General features: G+C 35.0%; 1 protein-coding gene across 1 annotated transcript in view; it reads left to right on the plus strand.

Annotated features, from left to right (window-relative positions):
• Positions 1–17,323, plus strand: part of LOC118738954 (transcription initiation factor TFIID subunit 1-like) — a 28,908-nt gene that overhangs the window by 1,491 nt on the left and 10,094 nt on the right. The window contains exon 2 of the mRNA XM_036470011.1: positions 9,233–9,424. Coding sequence (XP_036325904.1) covers positions 9,233–9,424 — 192 coding nt within the window. The remainder of the gene's footprint in view (positions 1–9,232; positions 9,425–17,323) is intronic.

The following is a 17,323-nucleotide window of genomic DNA, read 5'->3' on the forward strand; positions in this document are numbered from 1 at the left end:
GGGGGGCTATACAAATTTTTTTTCAACGCCAATAATTATTACAAAAAAATTGTTATTGTAGCTTAAAATTATTGTAACCAATAGAGGTACGTTGTACACAAACACCAGGGACCGTAAATAACAGTTACTTTTTTTCAACAGCTATACTTGGCCAGATATTTTTAAGTCGAAAATAAAAGTCCTTTCCTAATAATAAACAAACCGCTTGTCCAAATTAAACAAGTTTGGTATCAACTGAAAGAGGACTAACTTATCTTTAAAACTGAAATACTTATTTAAACGAGGAAAGCCAGGTATTGAAAAATATTTAAATAAACATGTTTTTTAATTACCATAGAACAAACCTTGGGTTAGGTATATGAATTTCTTTAGTATTAAATGATATAAAAAATATATAAATAGAGGTGGTAATCTTCGTTCGTTATTTCTGTTTAAAAGCTATTTCAGCCCTCTTTAATTTGATACCAAATTTATTTAACTTGCATACGCGGTTTGTTTACTATCCGGAAAGACTTTTATTTCGAACTTAAAAAATATCTGGCCAAGTTTAACTGTTGGAAAAAAATAACTGCTATTTACGGTCCCTGACAAACACATAAATAGAAGTTCACAAAAGTTGATATAAAACTTTTCGTCGATTTAAATACATAATTAACTTTTTACTGCACACGTTTTTTTACGAGGAGGAAGCTTCGAAAGCCTAATCCCGTCAGTGTGAGACTTTAACCCAAACTAAACCTCCTACCGTCATGTACCGTTCCCCATCCGGTACCACCGTCTACTAATTTTGCAGGGGGTCACCGAAGACGAAAAACTTGAACGGATTAGGATATGTGCGTATAAAAGCTTAGTGCAACCTAATGTTCATACATTTGGCATAGATACATACAATGCGAACACCTACACTTGTGAGCATTAGGGCGGATCGATTTGTATTGCAATTCCTGGATCGCACTTGTGTTCTTGCACCTTGAAATTTCCCACGCATCGCTGACAGTGGCGGATTTATGGTGAAATTCGGGGGAAGGGAGGTTGAGCTTTCACAATGATTTAGGGGAAGCAGCATTTTGATACGAAACAAAATGCAGCAGCAGTTCTTCGAAAAAAACATGCAAAATCCACGGGATTTATTCCAAAACAAAAAATGTACATATGTATTTCTTATTATACTAGTATTATAGTGTTTGAGACGAGAAACACGATTCCACTGTTCAAACTTCGAAAAAAAATGTCAACCTCTCAATTTGAAAAATGCATTATATATTGCATTTTTTTTTGTTTGCATGCAGCTGCGCATCCTTCACTCAATTTTATATCCCTCGAACAATAAGTGCATTTCAAGACCTTTAATTTGAGCCAAGGTAGAACCTTTAGGCCGTCTAAGAGCCAAATTATAACAATTTGAAACCAAACTTCGAAACTGCTGTGCTAGTTTTAACTCCGATATTAGAAAAAAAAATTGCGTAAAATGTCGGATGAAATTTCGAAGTTTAACTTTATAATCGTAATAATTTAGCTCTCAAAGGGCCTAGAGACTTCTAACTTGGCTTAAATCAAAGGTCTTGAATAGTACTAAAACTGACTTCTTGTTCGAGGGATAAAAATTGTGTGAAGGATGCACAGCAGCATGCAAATAATAAAAAATGCAATATATAATGCATTTTTCAAATTGAGGGATTGAAATTTGTTTTCCGTTTTTTAATCTTTAATATTAGTATAATAAAATATCCAAAAAATGTTTTTTTTTTTAATATATCCGTTGCATTTTGCATGTTTTTTTTTTTCAAAGAACACTATTTTTGACCATTTTTTTAAGGTTAAGGAGTTATTGTAGCTCAATGGCAATATTTTTCCTTGAAAGGCAATTAAATTAGCTTTCAAAGCCATTTTGCTTCATATCAAAATGTTTTTTCTGTCGAAAGCGCTACGTTTAATTGGCATGGAGTGTTAAAAAAGCACACTGTGTGTCGTCGAGTTAGTTCGAATACCTTATTTTCAGTCGAGAAATGTAATTTTGAAATATTAAAATTACTACGGTGTTTTTATTATATGACTCCAAACATATGATTTGTAAAAATAAAATTCATTTATAAACAATATATAATATAATAAAATAAAATGTCTATCATACTTGGGCGTACAAAATTTTTGATTCTTAAGAAAATTATTAGAAATTTTTTCTGATTTTTAAGATTATTCGTTTGTTTTTGAGGAATTTGGCAATTTTGTTGTGGCAACACTGCTCGGATTTCAGCAGAGTCCGAAAGAACTACTGATACGATGAGGAGTGTAAAGAAGCTGCAGGGAAAAGGGATACCGCCTATAGGCCCACGGTGCTATCAACGCGAAGCATGTTAGACGCGAGTCATGTGGGATCGTTAAAGAATATCGCCGTTCTTCTTTATATTGAAAGATTACCGGCAAACTCAGTGAGTTTGAATTCCGCAATGGAAATGGATTGCTTAACCAAAAGGAAAGCGCAGATTTAAAGTGGCATAGTAAAACCTTTCTGTATTAAAAAAAAATGTTTCACATACCGAAAATATTTTTTGGTTTATGATATGTACATATGTATAACAAAACTGGCTCCCCGTTTTTCTTAAACCGGCCACTCATAACCAGTCATTTTAGACAATGAAATTGATGCCGTGTTTGCCCATATTAAGAAATCTTTCCATCACATCTTCTTTCATTATTTCAATGTATAATAAGTTCGATGGTATTTGTGCTTCTAAGTGGATGTTGAGCTGAGGTAACAACAGACTGAGAAGAGAGCTTTTCAGCACGTCTTTCGGATACCACGGCTTTAAATCTTCTGTGACCATTTCTATGAAGTCTGGTGCTTTCGCAAGGTCGATAGTTTCTATATGCAAAACCACACTTAGTGTCCAATAAGAAATTCAAAATTACGTAGTACGGCCACCAGCTTTGAAGCTTTTGTTGCAGTCGTTCTGCCGTTCCATTCTTCTTCTTTTTTCAGTGCTTCCACGATTTCTGGAAGGGCGACTGTTATTTGAAGAGCCGTATCGTGTCTTTGTACACATCATGTCTCGCAAAGCTACACAATTTTTTCCTAAGAAGCGAGATAAAACTGTGTTACGCTTTGGTCTTCGAATTAAAAAAAAAAAAACATGTAACTGCTCTGATAACACTGGTTTACAGCAAAAATGTTCTGTGGATGCCATTATCCAATTCCTATGTAGAATCCGATACGTTTTGGAGATATTTGCAATTAATGTATATCTTACGAACCAATTTAAAAATCTTAATATAAAATACGCAAATGAAAGCCAATGAAATTCTTCATAAACCGTATTTACATCACTTTCCGATAGGGCTTATAGTTAATGTTTTATAAAAATATAGTTCATACTACAACAAAAATCATGAAAATAAAACTTCAACTCAGGAAAACTCAATAAATTTCCATACAAACTTGCAACTTTTTTGTTAGGGTTTCTAGAAAGATTTGAGTATGCAGTTTTTTAGCCCATTAAATTTTATTTTTAATAAAGTGCAAGTTTGAAGTTGCCAAAATCTGGCGTTGATTTTTGCAAACATAACACTGCAATCTGACCAAAACTGAAATTACAAACATTTATCGTAAGTAGTTAGTTTTACAAACATTATGCGCATTCATCTCACGTCATAAATTGCCGATAAACATGATAAAATTAATTATGAATTTGTATGGAATTTAGATTCATCCGAAAGCTATCAGGTAATATTTTTGAAAAAAGTGATATGTATGTTTATGGGTTTCTAACCGACTTCACAAAAAGGAGAAGGTTATCAATTCGTCGGAATATTTTTTTTTTTATGTATGCTACCGTATAACTTTGGAACACGTCAACCGATTTCTTTAATTCGTTTTTTTTTTTTAAGGAAAGGTGTTACCTTACATGTGGTTCTATAGTTGGCTTAAATCCAATTATTGGATCATGAGAATAGAAGTCGGTTTTGATTTTTGCTTAAAAATTACTTTTTCTATATTAAGACAAGGATATTGACATTCAACAGAAACTTAATAAATTCCTAGACTAACGTAGGAAATTGGTTACATTTTTTCGATTTTTTTTTGAAGTTTTATTTTATACATACACTAGCCCAGTAAAGCTTACGAACACAGATTTATTTGCAACTCGGACGTTTTGATTTTGTGTTTATCTTTCACTATCGAGTATGCAGTTTAATAGCTCTAATAGAGACCACACATATTAATTTTTGATTAATATCTATAATGTACAGACATCGGCCTGTTACAATTTCATTAGATGTATAGATTATCAATAGTCTTCCTTGAGTAGCCCTGTAGTAGGAGCAGAAAGAAAGGCAGGCCGTTGAATTCTTTGGTCCTTGATCTCTCAAGCTGGAAAGGTGGGAGGTGCCAAACCCCCTTAATTTTTTTGTACCAGCTATTCAGTTGAGGAATGCACTGCGACCAGGAGATCCATTGTGCCCTCTTGCTCCTTACAGCACCTCGGTCAGTCCTAGCTCCCTTACGAAATCCAGCAGATCGAGTGGATGTGATTCGGCCGCGGGTTTAGTGACCTGAGTTATTTTTCTCTTCTCCTCGCCACTGCGCCGCATTCAAGGATTACGGCATGAATCAGTGGACCAGACTCCGAGTTTGTATTCGTGACTTCTTAATCTGCAATGACCTGTTAAGATACCTTTTAGACTTCTTAGTTTGTTCCTTGGGAGGCTAATTAGTTTTGCATATATTTTCCTGTTGTATCCCCCGACTAGTTTCTTTGCTTGGCGCAGCCCAGTGACTTGAAGTGATTGGAACTGCGATCTTTGATCTTGGACCAAAGATGCCAGTTCCAATGCACTCTGGTGTTTTTGAGCCGTCTGTGTATTAAATTAGAGGATGCAGGTACGATTAATTCTGGAAGTTAGTATCAGTCCAACTTTCTTTATTTCCTAATTCTATTTTGAAGTTCCTCTAGATGCTAATAACTCTGCCGACATAATCTTGTTTGAATTGGGTTATGGGGATCTGTTCTAGGAGAGATTCCATATTGCGATATGATACACCCATCTTTGGTGAAGTTTGTTAGGGATCGTTCGGCTGCAGGTCCTATGCGGCGCGAGCTCAAGAATAACCGCCATTGCTGCCATGGGGCAGGTGTACATTGCGCCTGTTATGCACACGAACGTGAGAAGTTGTAGTTTAGTGAGTGAGCGCCACACAGTCACTAAGTTAGTTCTTGAGCCCCTGGTCACCGCTCCATAGGTTATCATTGGTTTGACAATCATAGTGTACACCCATCAGAGTATCCGAGGGCTGCAGTCTCAGGATTTACCTGCAAGATGTTTGCATACCATAAGTGCTCTTGTGGCTTTGGATGTCGTCATGTCGACGTGTTTCTTCCATGAGAGTTTTGTGTGTGAGCGTGATGCTCAAATATCTCACTTCGGAAAGTTATAACCTCTATGTCATCCAGAGTTTTGATTCTCATTCCCGGTAGGGTTCTTCTTCTTGTGAATGGGATAATGACTGTTTTCGTTGGGTTTATATTTAGACCCACATTTACACACCACCACTCTGTTATTCTTAATGCCCTTTGAATTATGTCATATAGGGTGTTCTCGAACATTCCTCTTGTTATTTTGACTATGTCATCCGCATACCCCTGGCATCGGATTCCATTGTCCGATAGCGTTTGCAGAAGCTCATCTACTATTAAGCTCCGGAGGATTCGAACGGATTTGGTTATCAATAATTTTCTCCATCGCAGTTGGAGTAAAGGAGGTCAAGCTAATTGGCCTAAAATATTTGGCTAGGGAGTAATACTTTCTTCCTATCTTGGGTATAAACGTTACCGGGGTTCTTCCCCACACTGTTGGGACGTAGGATAGGGCTAGACTATCCTTCATTATACCTACTAGATGTTTGGTAACTAAGTCCTCTCCCCATTGTAGTAAGGCCGGATAGATACCATCTACACCTGGGGACATGTACGGATCAAATGAGCCCACCGGGAAGATGATTCTTACAATGCCCCGTTTGGATGAGGATGGTCTAAATGTCCAAACAGGCATTTTCATTATCTGATCAGATGTATCCGGAAAGTGTGTAGAGAGACGTGTGCTCTTTCGTCCTCGCTACCAGTGTACGTTCCATCCGGCAGCTTGATTGATAGTTGGGCCTCTATCCCATCCTTTGCTAGGGCTTTATGCAGTCTTGCCTCTGCAGGAGTGGATGTTATATTCTCGCAGAAGCTTCTGAAGCTTCCCTCTTTGATTTTCTAATCTCTTTATTGTATGTGGTCGGACTCGTGGCATAGTCCCCCCAGCACCCAGTCCTTTTTGGCTATATTGAATTGAATTTCTAGCCTACCTCATGATCCACTGATCGGATCTTAACCAGATTAGTATGGGACCACCTCGGATACACTAACTTTTCGATGCAAAAAGAATTATTGAAATCGGTTGACGTGGTCCAAAGTTATGCGGTAACATACATAAAAAAAAAATATTCCGACGAAATGATAACCTCCTCATTTTTTGGAAGTCGGTTAAAAATTAAATTGCTTGAGACGGGTGTGACATGGGAATCCCGGGCTCCCGGCCTTTTTAATCACCGAAAATCCCGATTTTCGGGATTTGTAATTTGCACTGATGGCAATAATAGAAACTCCTTTTCTTGACCAGTATTGGCTATATTTCTTTTTTTTTTATTTAAGAATTAATATTTTTTTATATATTTCTAGCTCATTGTACATATAACACCGTGCGATAGTCAACTTTACACACAAAAAAAAATCAATATATTCGCGAAACCTTGGGTCAAATATAGTAAAATTGCGTTTTTAGTTTTTCACTCTGATGTCAGTAATTCAAAAATGATTTGAAAAATTCAGTAAAATGTGTTTAGAGAAAAAGTATGGGTATCAAATTAAAGCGAGAATTCTGTAGAATTTAAACGGATTGAATTGGTGCATAAGGACTGGTAAGTATTGAAAATGTCCTTTTAAAATTTTATCCATGAAATTTCGCAATATTTGTTTTTGAAAAAATCATATGTTAAGGACTTGTATAAACTCGATAACATCCTCGAATTTCGTCCTTCTAACCTTTTCAGCTTAAAAAATTACCTATTCGACTTTGTGAATCCAAAAATTTTTTTTTTTAATTCTAAAGAAATAGCCTCTTTCATTTGGTAACCATATTTTTATTCTACATTGAATTGAATTTTTTAAATAATTTTTGGAATTACCTAATCATATCTTTGAAATTATAAAGTATTCAAAATAAATCCTGACGTCAGAGAGAAAAAATAAAAACGCCACTTAAAAAAAAAGTAGGTTTCAAACCCATTTATTTATTTTATGGTAGGAGAGATATAAGCAATTTTTTCGATTTAAGTTGTTGAAAAGTAATGAATATCTGAATCCCGGGACTAATACCGGAATCCGGGGATTGTGATAACGACATCCCGAAAAACCCGGTATCGCAAAAAGCGAAAAAATTAACATCCCTAGTGGTACAACATTTTGTGACGGGTGGGAGGAGTCACCTTTGAGGACACATAGTTCTTGAGTAAAATGAACACTGCTGATTTGATGTGAATTTTTATTATATTTTTAAAAGGGGGAAGGGGGGTATGGTATAGCTTACCATCAATGTAAAGTTCATGAATTATTCTTTCTTCTTGGGTAATTATTTTTTGCATTGCCACCTTTAGTAGATGAGGAATGCCTTGAAAACTTGATGCAAACATATTACAGTATCTTATACATATATGTATGCATTTATAACAATAAAATAGAGAAAATAGTGAAAAATAAATGGATATTCTAAAGATTTATTCTACCTGTATTACCGTTTTTACAGATTTAAACACAATTTATGTAATTACTTTTTTTATCTGAGGTGTCGTCTTCGTTGGACTGGCGCATATGCTTTTCTTTGTTACATATAATAAACCGAAAGGTTAATGACTTCAGAGAGAGGTACAAAGAGAATCACGATTGTTGTTAGTCGAATCCACTAACAAAGCACGTTCAGGGTTAAAGTGCGTGCCAGATGTGGCAATTGAGAAATTTCAGAAAGCAGTTACATGTGCAGTTACGCCTTGCATGTAAAGTGTCTTTCGGAAGAGTTTTTTTTTTTTTAATATCCGAAGGGCGAATTACAGATTGCTAGTGCAGCAAGAGCAAGTTGAAATATATTTCGTAAATTGATTTGCGCGCTTTTAGTTGTAGTCACACGTTGCAACTTTAATTGCTGAAACTGATTTTCGAAAAGTAGCAGAAACGTCTTTTTGGCTGTACACACGTTTAAATAAAATTTCTCGTTCTCAATTGCGTGGAAAAGTTGGAAATATTGCCAAGTCTGGCAAGCTCTTAACGCATTTCTAGTGAATCAGTTGTACTGATTAAAAATTTTATTTATTTTTTTAATGTACTTTTTTGTTCAATAATTCTTTTTTTTTTCGTTTTAATTCCATATTTATTCGACAAAACGTGTCAATTATATAGCGTTATTTGTTTTATTTATACTGTCTACGTTTGTAGGTGTGCATGTAGCGCTTGACAGTGTTTAAATCGTAATTATAAATGTTGAATTAAGCAGACGAAAATATTTAAGGCATATTAGGAAAACAATCGAAAAAATAAATGCTCGTGCAGTCAGTCTGCTTATGAATCGCAGCTGTATAAATTTTGAAATTTATTTCAATATGCTATGATGCAGAAGGGCTATGAAGTTGAGCGGGTCGAATTGTGGGAGGCTCGTGTTCCATTGTCGTCAGCGGTCGCTGCGTACGAAGCGAGCAGAGGAGGTGGGTATTTTTTGCTTTATTTAATTTAATTTTGTTTCATGTATTTACACTTTTCCGATGTTTAACGACAAGAAATTAACGCTTTTTACTTAATATAGTTAGTCATGTTAAAACAAAATTAGTAATTCGTCGCAGACACAAACTTCAGTGCAAATTAGCGCAACGAAATTTTATTTATTTTTAATTGGCATTACAAATTTGTAGGAACGGTAGAAAGCCAGCTGAAGCGCCTACAAATATTGAGAAATTAGTTGAATTGATTTTGACCATCGACAATTTGCAATGAGCAAGCACACGCGAGCGCAATTGCCCAATGAAGGTACTGAAGTTGGTTAAATATTTAGAAGACACATTTTTTAAATTTATATCCATATTTTTTTTTTTTTGGTGACGGTGCATAGTCCTAAAACTCTAATTGTCAATTTTATCTTATAATTACAGTCGGCCTGCCGCCATCTGTGCAAATACCAGGCGCTTCAATTTTCGGTGCTGGCGGTGCACCATCGCCGACCACTTTGAATGCGCTGATGTCACAGCAACGTCTACTGGAGCTTTCACGTTTCGGCGGTCTACGCGGCTACGATATCGCTCAGCATATGTTGTCGCAGCAGGGTGCTGTCTCGAAGCTATTGGGTGAGTTGCGAATATTTGCGTTTAACCTATTTTGTTTTTGGGAAGCACCAATGCTTAGTCTTTGGTTTTGACGAGAAAAGAAAATTTTGTTATTGTTATTATTTTTTATTGCATAGTTTTATAGAAAGGGTTATCTTACGCTATAATCGCGAATTCGGTCGAGTTCGACGAAGTTCGTAAGACGTACCTTTTTCCTCTAGCTGCCGTACATCTCTCTTCCTCCACCACAACCTACATGCACTCCGCCGAGAATTTTCAGATCGATCATACACAGTTTTTACAACATATGTTGTTGTGAAATTTAAGACCAAACTATCGGGGCAATTCTGGCCACTGTCTTTCAACTCACCACAGTCTTTCGAAAGACAAAATAATTTCGTAAGACAATTGTCAATTCTGGAAACTATCTTGAAAACTTGTTTCTGTCTTTCGAAATACTAACTGTAAAATCTGCTAACGAGAAGGTCTTAGCGTTATGCTGTTCGCCTTTTAGCAATAAGATTTTTATAAACAATAACAATTATCTAATAAATAAAAGAAAATTTAATTAAAAAAGAAAAAAATAAATAAAAGGAAATTATAAATGAAATGAAATTAAAAGAAGTATGTAGTTCTTTTTGAAATCAATTTAAAAAAAATAAATAAAAAAGAAAATAGGAGATATGTACTTAAAAATTTTATTAAATTAAAAATTTTTTATTTTTAAAACAAAACCTAAAAACTAAAGCAAAATCAATTAAATTGAAAAAACAAATTAAATTGAAAAAAGGAAAAATAAATAAAATATTTTCTTTTAAAATGAAATGAAATTAAAACAAATATTTTTCTTTTTTAAATAATAACATCTAAAAATGAAAAGAAAATTAAACCAAAAAAAAAAACTAAATGAAATAAGAAAATCTTTTTTTAAAAATTAAAAGTAAAACTAAGAAAAAAAATTAAATTAAAGAAGAAAAAATACATAAAACAAGTTTCTAAAAATTAAAAAAAAATATATTTTTCTTTTCAACACAATAATTTTAACAAGTAATTTTGAAGCAAAAAACTATACCGACTTCAATTCCCATATGAAAATTTAAGATTGCCGTTAATTTCTTCAAGATCCAATGTTCGGATCTAAACACCAAATTAATATGGGACCACCCTTGAGGTACCGCCTTTCCTTTGGAAAGAATTGTAGAAATCGGTTAAGGTGGTCCAAAGTTATGCAGTAACATACATAGAACAAAAAATATTCCGACGAATTGGTAACCTTCTCCTTTTTGTGAAGTCGGTTAAAAATAAAAAGAAAGTTAAATTAAAACGGAAAATATGTTAGCTATAAAAAAAATAAAAATTCTGTTGCCCAAGGTGTAAATCTCGGATCACTGTGCTTTGCTGACTCGGCCATTACGTATATTCCAGCGAGGCGAGCTAAATGATATATATGAGCTTTCTCTCAAAATATCTGAATGAGTGAGCTTTTTTTCTACCACTTTTGTGCTATAAGAAAAAAAAACTAAAAGCTCTCTCTGGTCGTTGTTGCTCTATATCGGTGATGGGCACTGCCTTGCCCGCGGCAAAGCTCTTTTAAGCTTTATATTCATTTGTATAGAAAGCTTAAAAGAGCTTTGCCCGCGGGAAAAGCAGCGCCCATCATCGCTCTATATCAGCAATGGGCAGAGAGAGCTTTTACCCTATTTGCGACCATATAAAATCCACATAGGGCTTTGTAGGGTTCGCCCGGGGGCGCTGGTGTTGAGCATCACTGCTCTATAGAAACGATGATCAGATAAATCGGTCAAGATCAAAGAGACCTTGTACTTTTAGCGCGACTCTGTAAAATCAATGAAAAGCTTTAAAAACCTCCTACCGTGGGATATGTTCTGTTCGTGACTGTGATGCCAGTTAGAGCTTTTTAAGCTTTCTATAAATTTTAAATTAGTAAATGTGCACGCTGTACATAAAAACTCTCTGGTCGTCAATTATATAAAACACAAAAAGGTGCTAGCTTTTGTTTTTGAATCAATTTTAATACTAGTTTTCAAGACTTACACTGACTAAAGATTTTGGTATAGTGATGACGTGACGAAGAAAGTAGAGATCTGTTGAAAATATCAACGAATCACTCGGGTGAAAAAGATGGTAGCTTTTGCTCTTGGATGGTTTGGAGTATCTTACTTTAAAAAAGGTCGTCCTAGATATTTATTGGCTCTAACTAGAGACGATGAGGAATGCCTTGTGATCCCTTTTAATAAAAGCCTATCCTAGGTGCCGTTTACTACTGTTGACTGAGCGTAACAGAAAAAGGTTAAAATTGCAAAAATGTGCTAGGCTTTTTTTCAGTAAAAAACTCATCCTCCACATACATTTTACGTTTTATGAATAAAGGGTGCGCAAAAAGCTGCAAATTATGTACTTAAAAGAAATAGTCCCTTTTAATATTTGAGATATTTTTATTGAGCTTTGTACCACGATTGTTTATTAGGAAAAATTGAAAAAGCAATAAAGTCAAAGCGGTAGAAGTTATAGCAGCTATTTCACCACATCTCCTCATTCGACTTCTTTTTTTTAGACTTCAGCAGGGATCGAACCTGCGTAATCGATGTTCAAAGTCAGAAGCGTTAACCACTGAGCTATGCACATCCCGTAAACTCTTGTTGCTAATTTATTTTCCTTATTCAACCATTTTTCAATTTCTCCTAATAAACAATCGTGGTACAAAGCTCAATAAAAATATGAAAAATAAAATGTTAATAAGCCACAATAAAATTGACAAAGATATAGTCCCTTCTTTAATTTTTTATTAGCAAAAAAAAAATTAAAATAAAGACTCTTAAAAGCACCCAAATATTTACTGGCTTTGTTTTCTTGTTTCTTGGTACAAAATTAACTATGTAAGTCAATGTCAAATTTTAAAGGAAGTGTGGCAAATGCCAAAAGACATAGTCAACATTGACTTCTTAATTAAATTTTGTTATCAACTTTTCATTCAAATTTTTATTTGGCACTGACTCTAAACCTATTTGAATCGGTACACACATACATACATATAGGTACTCGTACATGCCCAGTAGAAATCGGTTGTATGCATTCATGCATACTGCCTGCTGTATGAGTACGGTGACCATATTTATGAGAGCTGAATATGGGACAAAAAATAATTTTGAAAATTTTTTCTACAGCAGCTTACAGATCTTAAAGCCTTCTTTGTTAAAAATAAAAAAACGTTAAATTTGAGTATAATAAAGTGCACTTTTAAGTCGCTAAGGCTTACCATTAATTTTTGGCAATTTTTGTTTTGGCGGTGTTACGTGTTACGTATTTTTTCATACTAAATAAGGATGTCCGACCATTTTTTTGAAAGAGAAGCAAATGAGCATAACTTTTCCCTCGCCCTTTATTATACTCAATTTTAGTGAGTTACATAATTTCAAACCACATTTTTTTTCAACGATTCTAATTAAAAAGTTTGAAATTTTTGTGAAACATTGCAGAATTAATTTGTATAGTCTTTGCACAAAGTTGGAAATTTGGTATTACATATAGGGTTTTTATTGGGAATAGAGCTTAACTTTCATAAAATAAATAATAAACATTAAAAAAACTAAGCCAAAACTTACTAAAATGTTGAGTCCAAATTTCTATTTTGGTCACTGTATTTATTCCTCGATTCGAATCACAGGTATTCAGATTAGAAACTGTTTATGGAGAAAATCATGATCATATACCAACATCACTTGACCGGACGGATACGGATGGTCACCGTATGCAGGAGTGAAATAGTGTGAACAATTCATGCGTAGTCATGAATTTCCACAAATAAATTCAAATTCTACGTACGTACGCGAATACACAGAAGCTCGATTACCACTAATGCTTTAAAACTGTTCCATTAATGCATTTTTGTATGTTTGAAACATTTTAATCAGCCACATGCATACAGCAGTAGTACAAGTGTATGGTTGGAGTACGCATACGCTCTGAGAAACCACACGTGTTAAATAAAAATTAGGTAAGGTCGATTTATACTGGCATGTATAAACAGCAGCAAGTTTATGCCACCAACAGCGATGTCGTATGCAAAAAATTTCTATTGAGCGGTCTATCCGTGCCAGTTAGTAAACACACGTGGTAGTTCCGACTGAAAGTAGGTAAATAAATAAATATTTAGCTATTTAGGTAAATAAGTAAATATTTCGTTTGTGAATGATACCAAAAGTATTGACGGTAGCTTAGGAGGTGTTTACTACTGGCGAATATTCAAATACTGTACGTAATTCACTATACTTGCACACAAATAATATAAGTTTAAGTAAATATTTTGGCTCACTGCACACTTTCTTGTTGAAAGTGAAGTGAATGTGTCTTTAATTCTTATTATATACACACTTCGTCAAAGAATGAACTGTAGGCGTAGGTGAAAGCAGTCATGGTACATACTTTTTTTTGGAAAACCACCACTCAACACCTATACTTATTAAAATGTTTCCCGACAATATTCCCTCCAATTTTTATCTAATAATTTGTTATAACATCAAAAGAAAACCGGAAAAAGTTTAACTACAAAATAGGGAAGGCAACACAAACAAAGTCCCTTAATCCTGTTAAGGCGCTCATTCATATCTCTAATTCTCGTCTAATACTTACAACTTATTTTAGTAATCCTTGCTACTTACTCTCAAAATGTGCACAATGTCGTAAATTTTCCAAAATTGATGAAAATTTACAAAGCGAGCAAGTGCCAATTCATGTAAAAATTAGCTGTGAACGGTAGTTTGAAAAAAAAAAAAAAAAACATGAAGTTGTTGGTGCGGCTGCTGTAGTGTAGTGGTTAGCAGTGCGCGCTATCACTCCCGAGCGCCTGGGTTCAAGCCCTTGTCAAAACAACATCGCAAAAAAAATATAAAAATAAGGTTTTTTCTTAACAGCTGTCGCCCTTCGGCAGGCAATGGCAAACCTCCGAGTGTATTTCTGCCATGAAAAACAGCTTCTCTTAAAAATACAATCGCCGTTCCCAGTCGGCGTAAAACTGTAGGTCCCTCCCCTTTGTGTGACAACATCAAGGCGCACGCCACAAATTGGAGGAGAAGCTCGGCCAAACACTAACATACGTGTAAGCTCTAATCTATTATTATTATTATTATTATGTTGGTGATTACATGCTGCCATTCGAACACTTTTTCGGATTTCTTACTGCCATTCGAACGTATTCTTGATAAAAAGTTGCCATTTGAACTTAACTGCATATTTGCATTCTGAGCGAAAAAAACATTTTTTCCATAGAGATTTAGCTTTTTTGAAAAATCCAAATTTTTTACTTAAAAATTTCGATAATTTCGAAAAATCCCTACCTTTAAATAACACAGGTTAAAAAAAAAAGTGTATGCATATGATACCAAACCTATATATTCCTATGTTATTCGACATGCTGTATGCAAATCCGAGGTCCGTTAGCTTCCATCACGTCAGGTTCGTGGTCATTTGAAGGTCAAGTAGGGTAAAATTCATTGAATAAACCTGAAAATTCAATAAAATCCTTATGACTTTGACCTTGGGATGACCCTCGAATGACCTCTAAATGACCTTGAGGAATCAAGGACCCCCATATTCGGATTCAGCGACAACAAAAACAATTTGTTTTTATTGAATAAATTTTGTGTCCTGTCAAATGACCTCGATACTGACATTATGGATGTTAACGGACCTCGGATTCGCATTTAGCATGTGCTGAGATTTTGTATAGAATTCCGCTCAACATTCCCGTCAAAAATTTACGACATACTGACATGTTTCATGTTTATAGATTTAAATCTACCTATGCTCTTAATGCTCCAATTTCGCGTACTCTGAGAGAGTTAAATGAATTTAAAGACGTTGATCTTTCACTACCAGGAGTGATGTTAAAAAATTTAGTCTTAAAATATATTTTAACTAATAGATACTAGTTTTATTTATTTTTTTTTGCATAGTCGGTAAGAATATTGTATTGTATTTCTGGACTGTTTGAATAAATGAAATGAATAACAGAGGGTTTAATATGCATAACCTTTTTTTGTAAACCTGTGTAATTTATAAAAAGCTGTCCCTCTTTTCCCGAGACAATTTTTTTTCTAATAAAATCCCTATGGGCAGGGAATTTTCCTTACATGTACAAACACTAGGTGAAAGCAAATTTGGACCGGATCAAACCTTTACCCTGCGACAATGATGCAATTAAATAGACAAAACAAACAAACTTTAAACGCATATAGCTTTCTTACAAAATATATCGTTCGAGGCCTTTTAAGATCACACCTAGACCACATTTGTCAGTGACTGAGAAGCAAAAGTTAACTAAGACTGTTCTGTTTAGCCATCTTCTGTAGAGATTGGTGGTAGTCCAGCTCATTCTCTCATTATCTTTGCCAATCATATCGGCTATAACCTCAGCCTAAAAACCACAACAGTATTCCAGTATTCAAATGACTAGGTCAAAGTAACGTTTCGCGGGAAACAACCGGCTACCAGATACCGACCAGTTCGTTTAAAGGTTTAAGTACAAAAGAGGACAAGCTGATAGGCCTGAAATCTCTCGGACTCATGTAGGCGGCTTGATGACTTGCGACAATAAAATTTATCCTGGTCCTTCTACGCAGAAAACCTTAAGGAATGAACAGTGCGGTTAGACACTAGGAACTTTAGATTTCTAAGCATGCATATAGCGTGATAAGGTGACATAATCTCAACGAAATTAAGAGGGAGATGGGCAAACCATGAATAACTTTATTGTGCTATTTAAATTCTGTTGGAGTATACATAATTTGAATGGTTCCACCAGGCAAGGGACGCGCTTGGTCACTTAAGAGAATATCCTTTGTGATACCACGAAAAGATGAACGGATACGATTAGTGGGCGAGTCGCCGCGATCACGAAATTTCGAACGCGGCCGATTTCAGTGCTTGAGTGCTCACGGTTAGTTAAGAAGTGCGAGCCAAAATGTTTCTACCTTAGTCTCGCGAAGGCTGGACATTCTGAAAGAAAGTGTGGAGATGATTCCACCTCATCTTCCTCTTGACAGCTGGTAACAAAGGGATCATTTGAAATTCCTAGTCTTACCGCGGGGATACCAATCGCGCTCAATGTCCTATCAGAACCCCCACCACTAGCGAAATCTGAGGCTTTTTCCACCCCAGAAGTACTCCGACGCGATTGATGGAGGTGGCCGAGATTCCTTTACGGATTTTGAGCGCACCATCATGGCGTTTAGGGCCCTAACAGACGTCACATTCTTTAGCAGTAGGTCTACCGCTTCTTTGATGGCAGCTATTTCCATCTGAAAAAACACTGCAGAAGTCCGGAAGTTTGAGCATAGTTTTTATGGAGAGTTCCCCACAGAAGACACCTCCAACAACCCTACCTCAACGCTTTGATTCGTCCGTGTATAAGTTTACCGCTCCATTCATCCAGTAACCCCGTCCTACCCAGTCCTCTCTTGAGGCAATGTAGTTGTAGTTGTTTTATACTTTTTTAATTTTAATTATATTTTATAGAAGTATAGGTTGCCCTTCAACTAAACACATACAAAAGTTTTCAATGTTTGTGCAATATTAAAATAAAATAATGTAAAAAAAATATTTTTTAAAAACAAGCTTTTATTTAACCTGTACAATCAAAGGAATAAAATGAAGTAGTGTAACAAAAAATTTTTTAGCAAGAAAATTTTGTCAAAACTGCACTAAAATGAATAAAATAAAATAAGTTAAGATCTCGTTAAAGTTACTAAAAGCCATTTAGTGAAAGGAGTTATTCAAACTCTAATGAAAATTACTAACAAATTGTACTAATTTACTTCGTTTTTAAAAAAGCTTGTCGCGCGAATAGCAAACCGGTATTTAAATATCTGCATACATACATATAAATACATACATACCTAACCA

This window comes from Rhagoletis pomonella, unplaced genomic scaffold, assembly GCF_013731165.1.
Source record: "Rhagoletis pomonella isolate Grant_MI unplaced genomic scaffold, Rhpom_1.0 Rhpom_scaffold_00005, whole genome shotgun sequence".
Lineage (NCBI taxonomy): Eukaryota > Metazoa > Arthropoda > Insecta > Diptera > Tephritidae > Rhagoletis > Rhagoletis pomonella.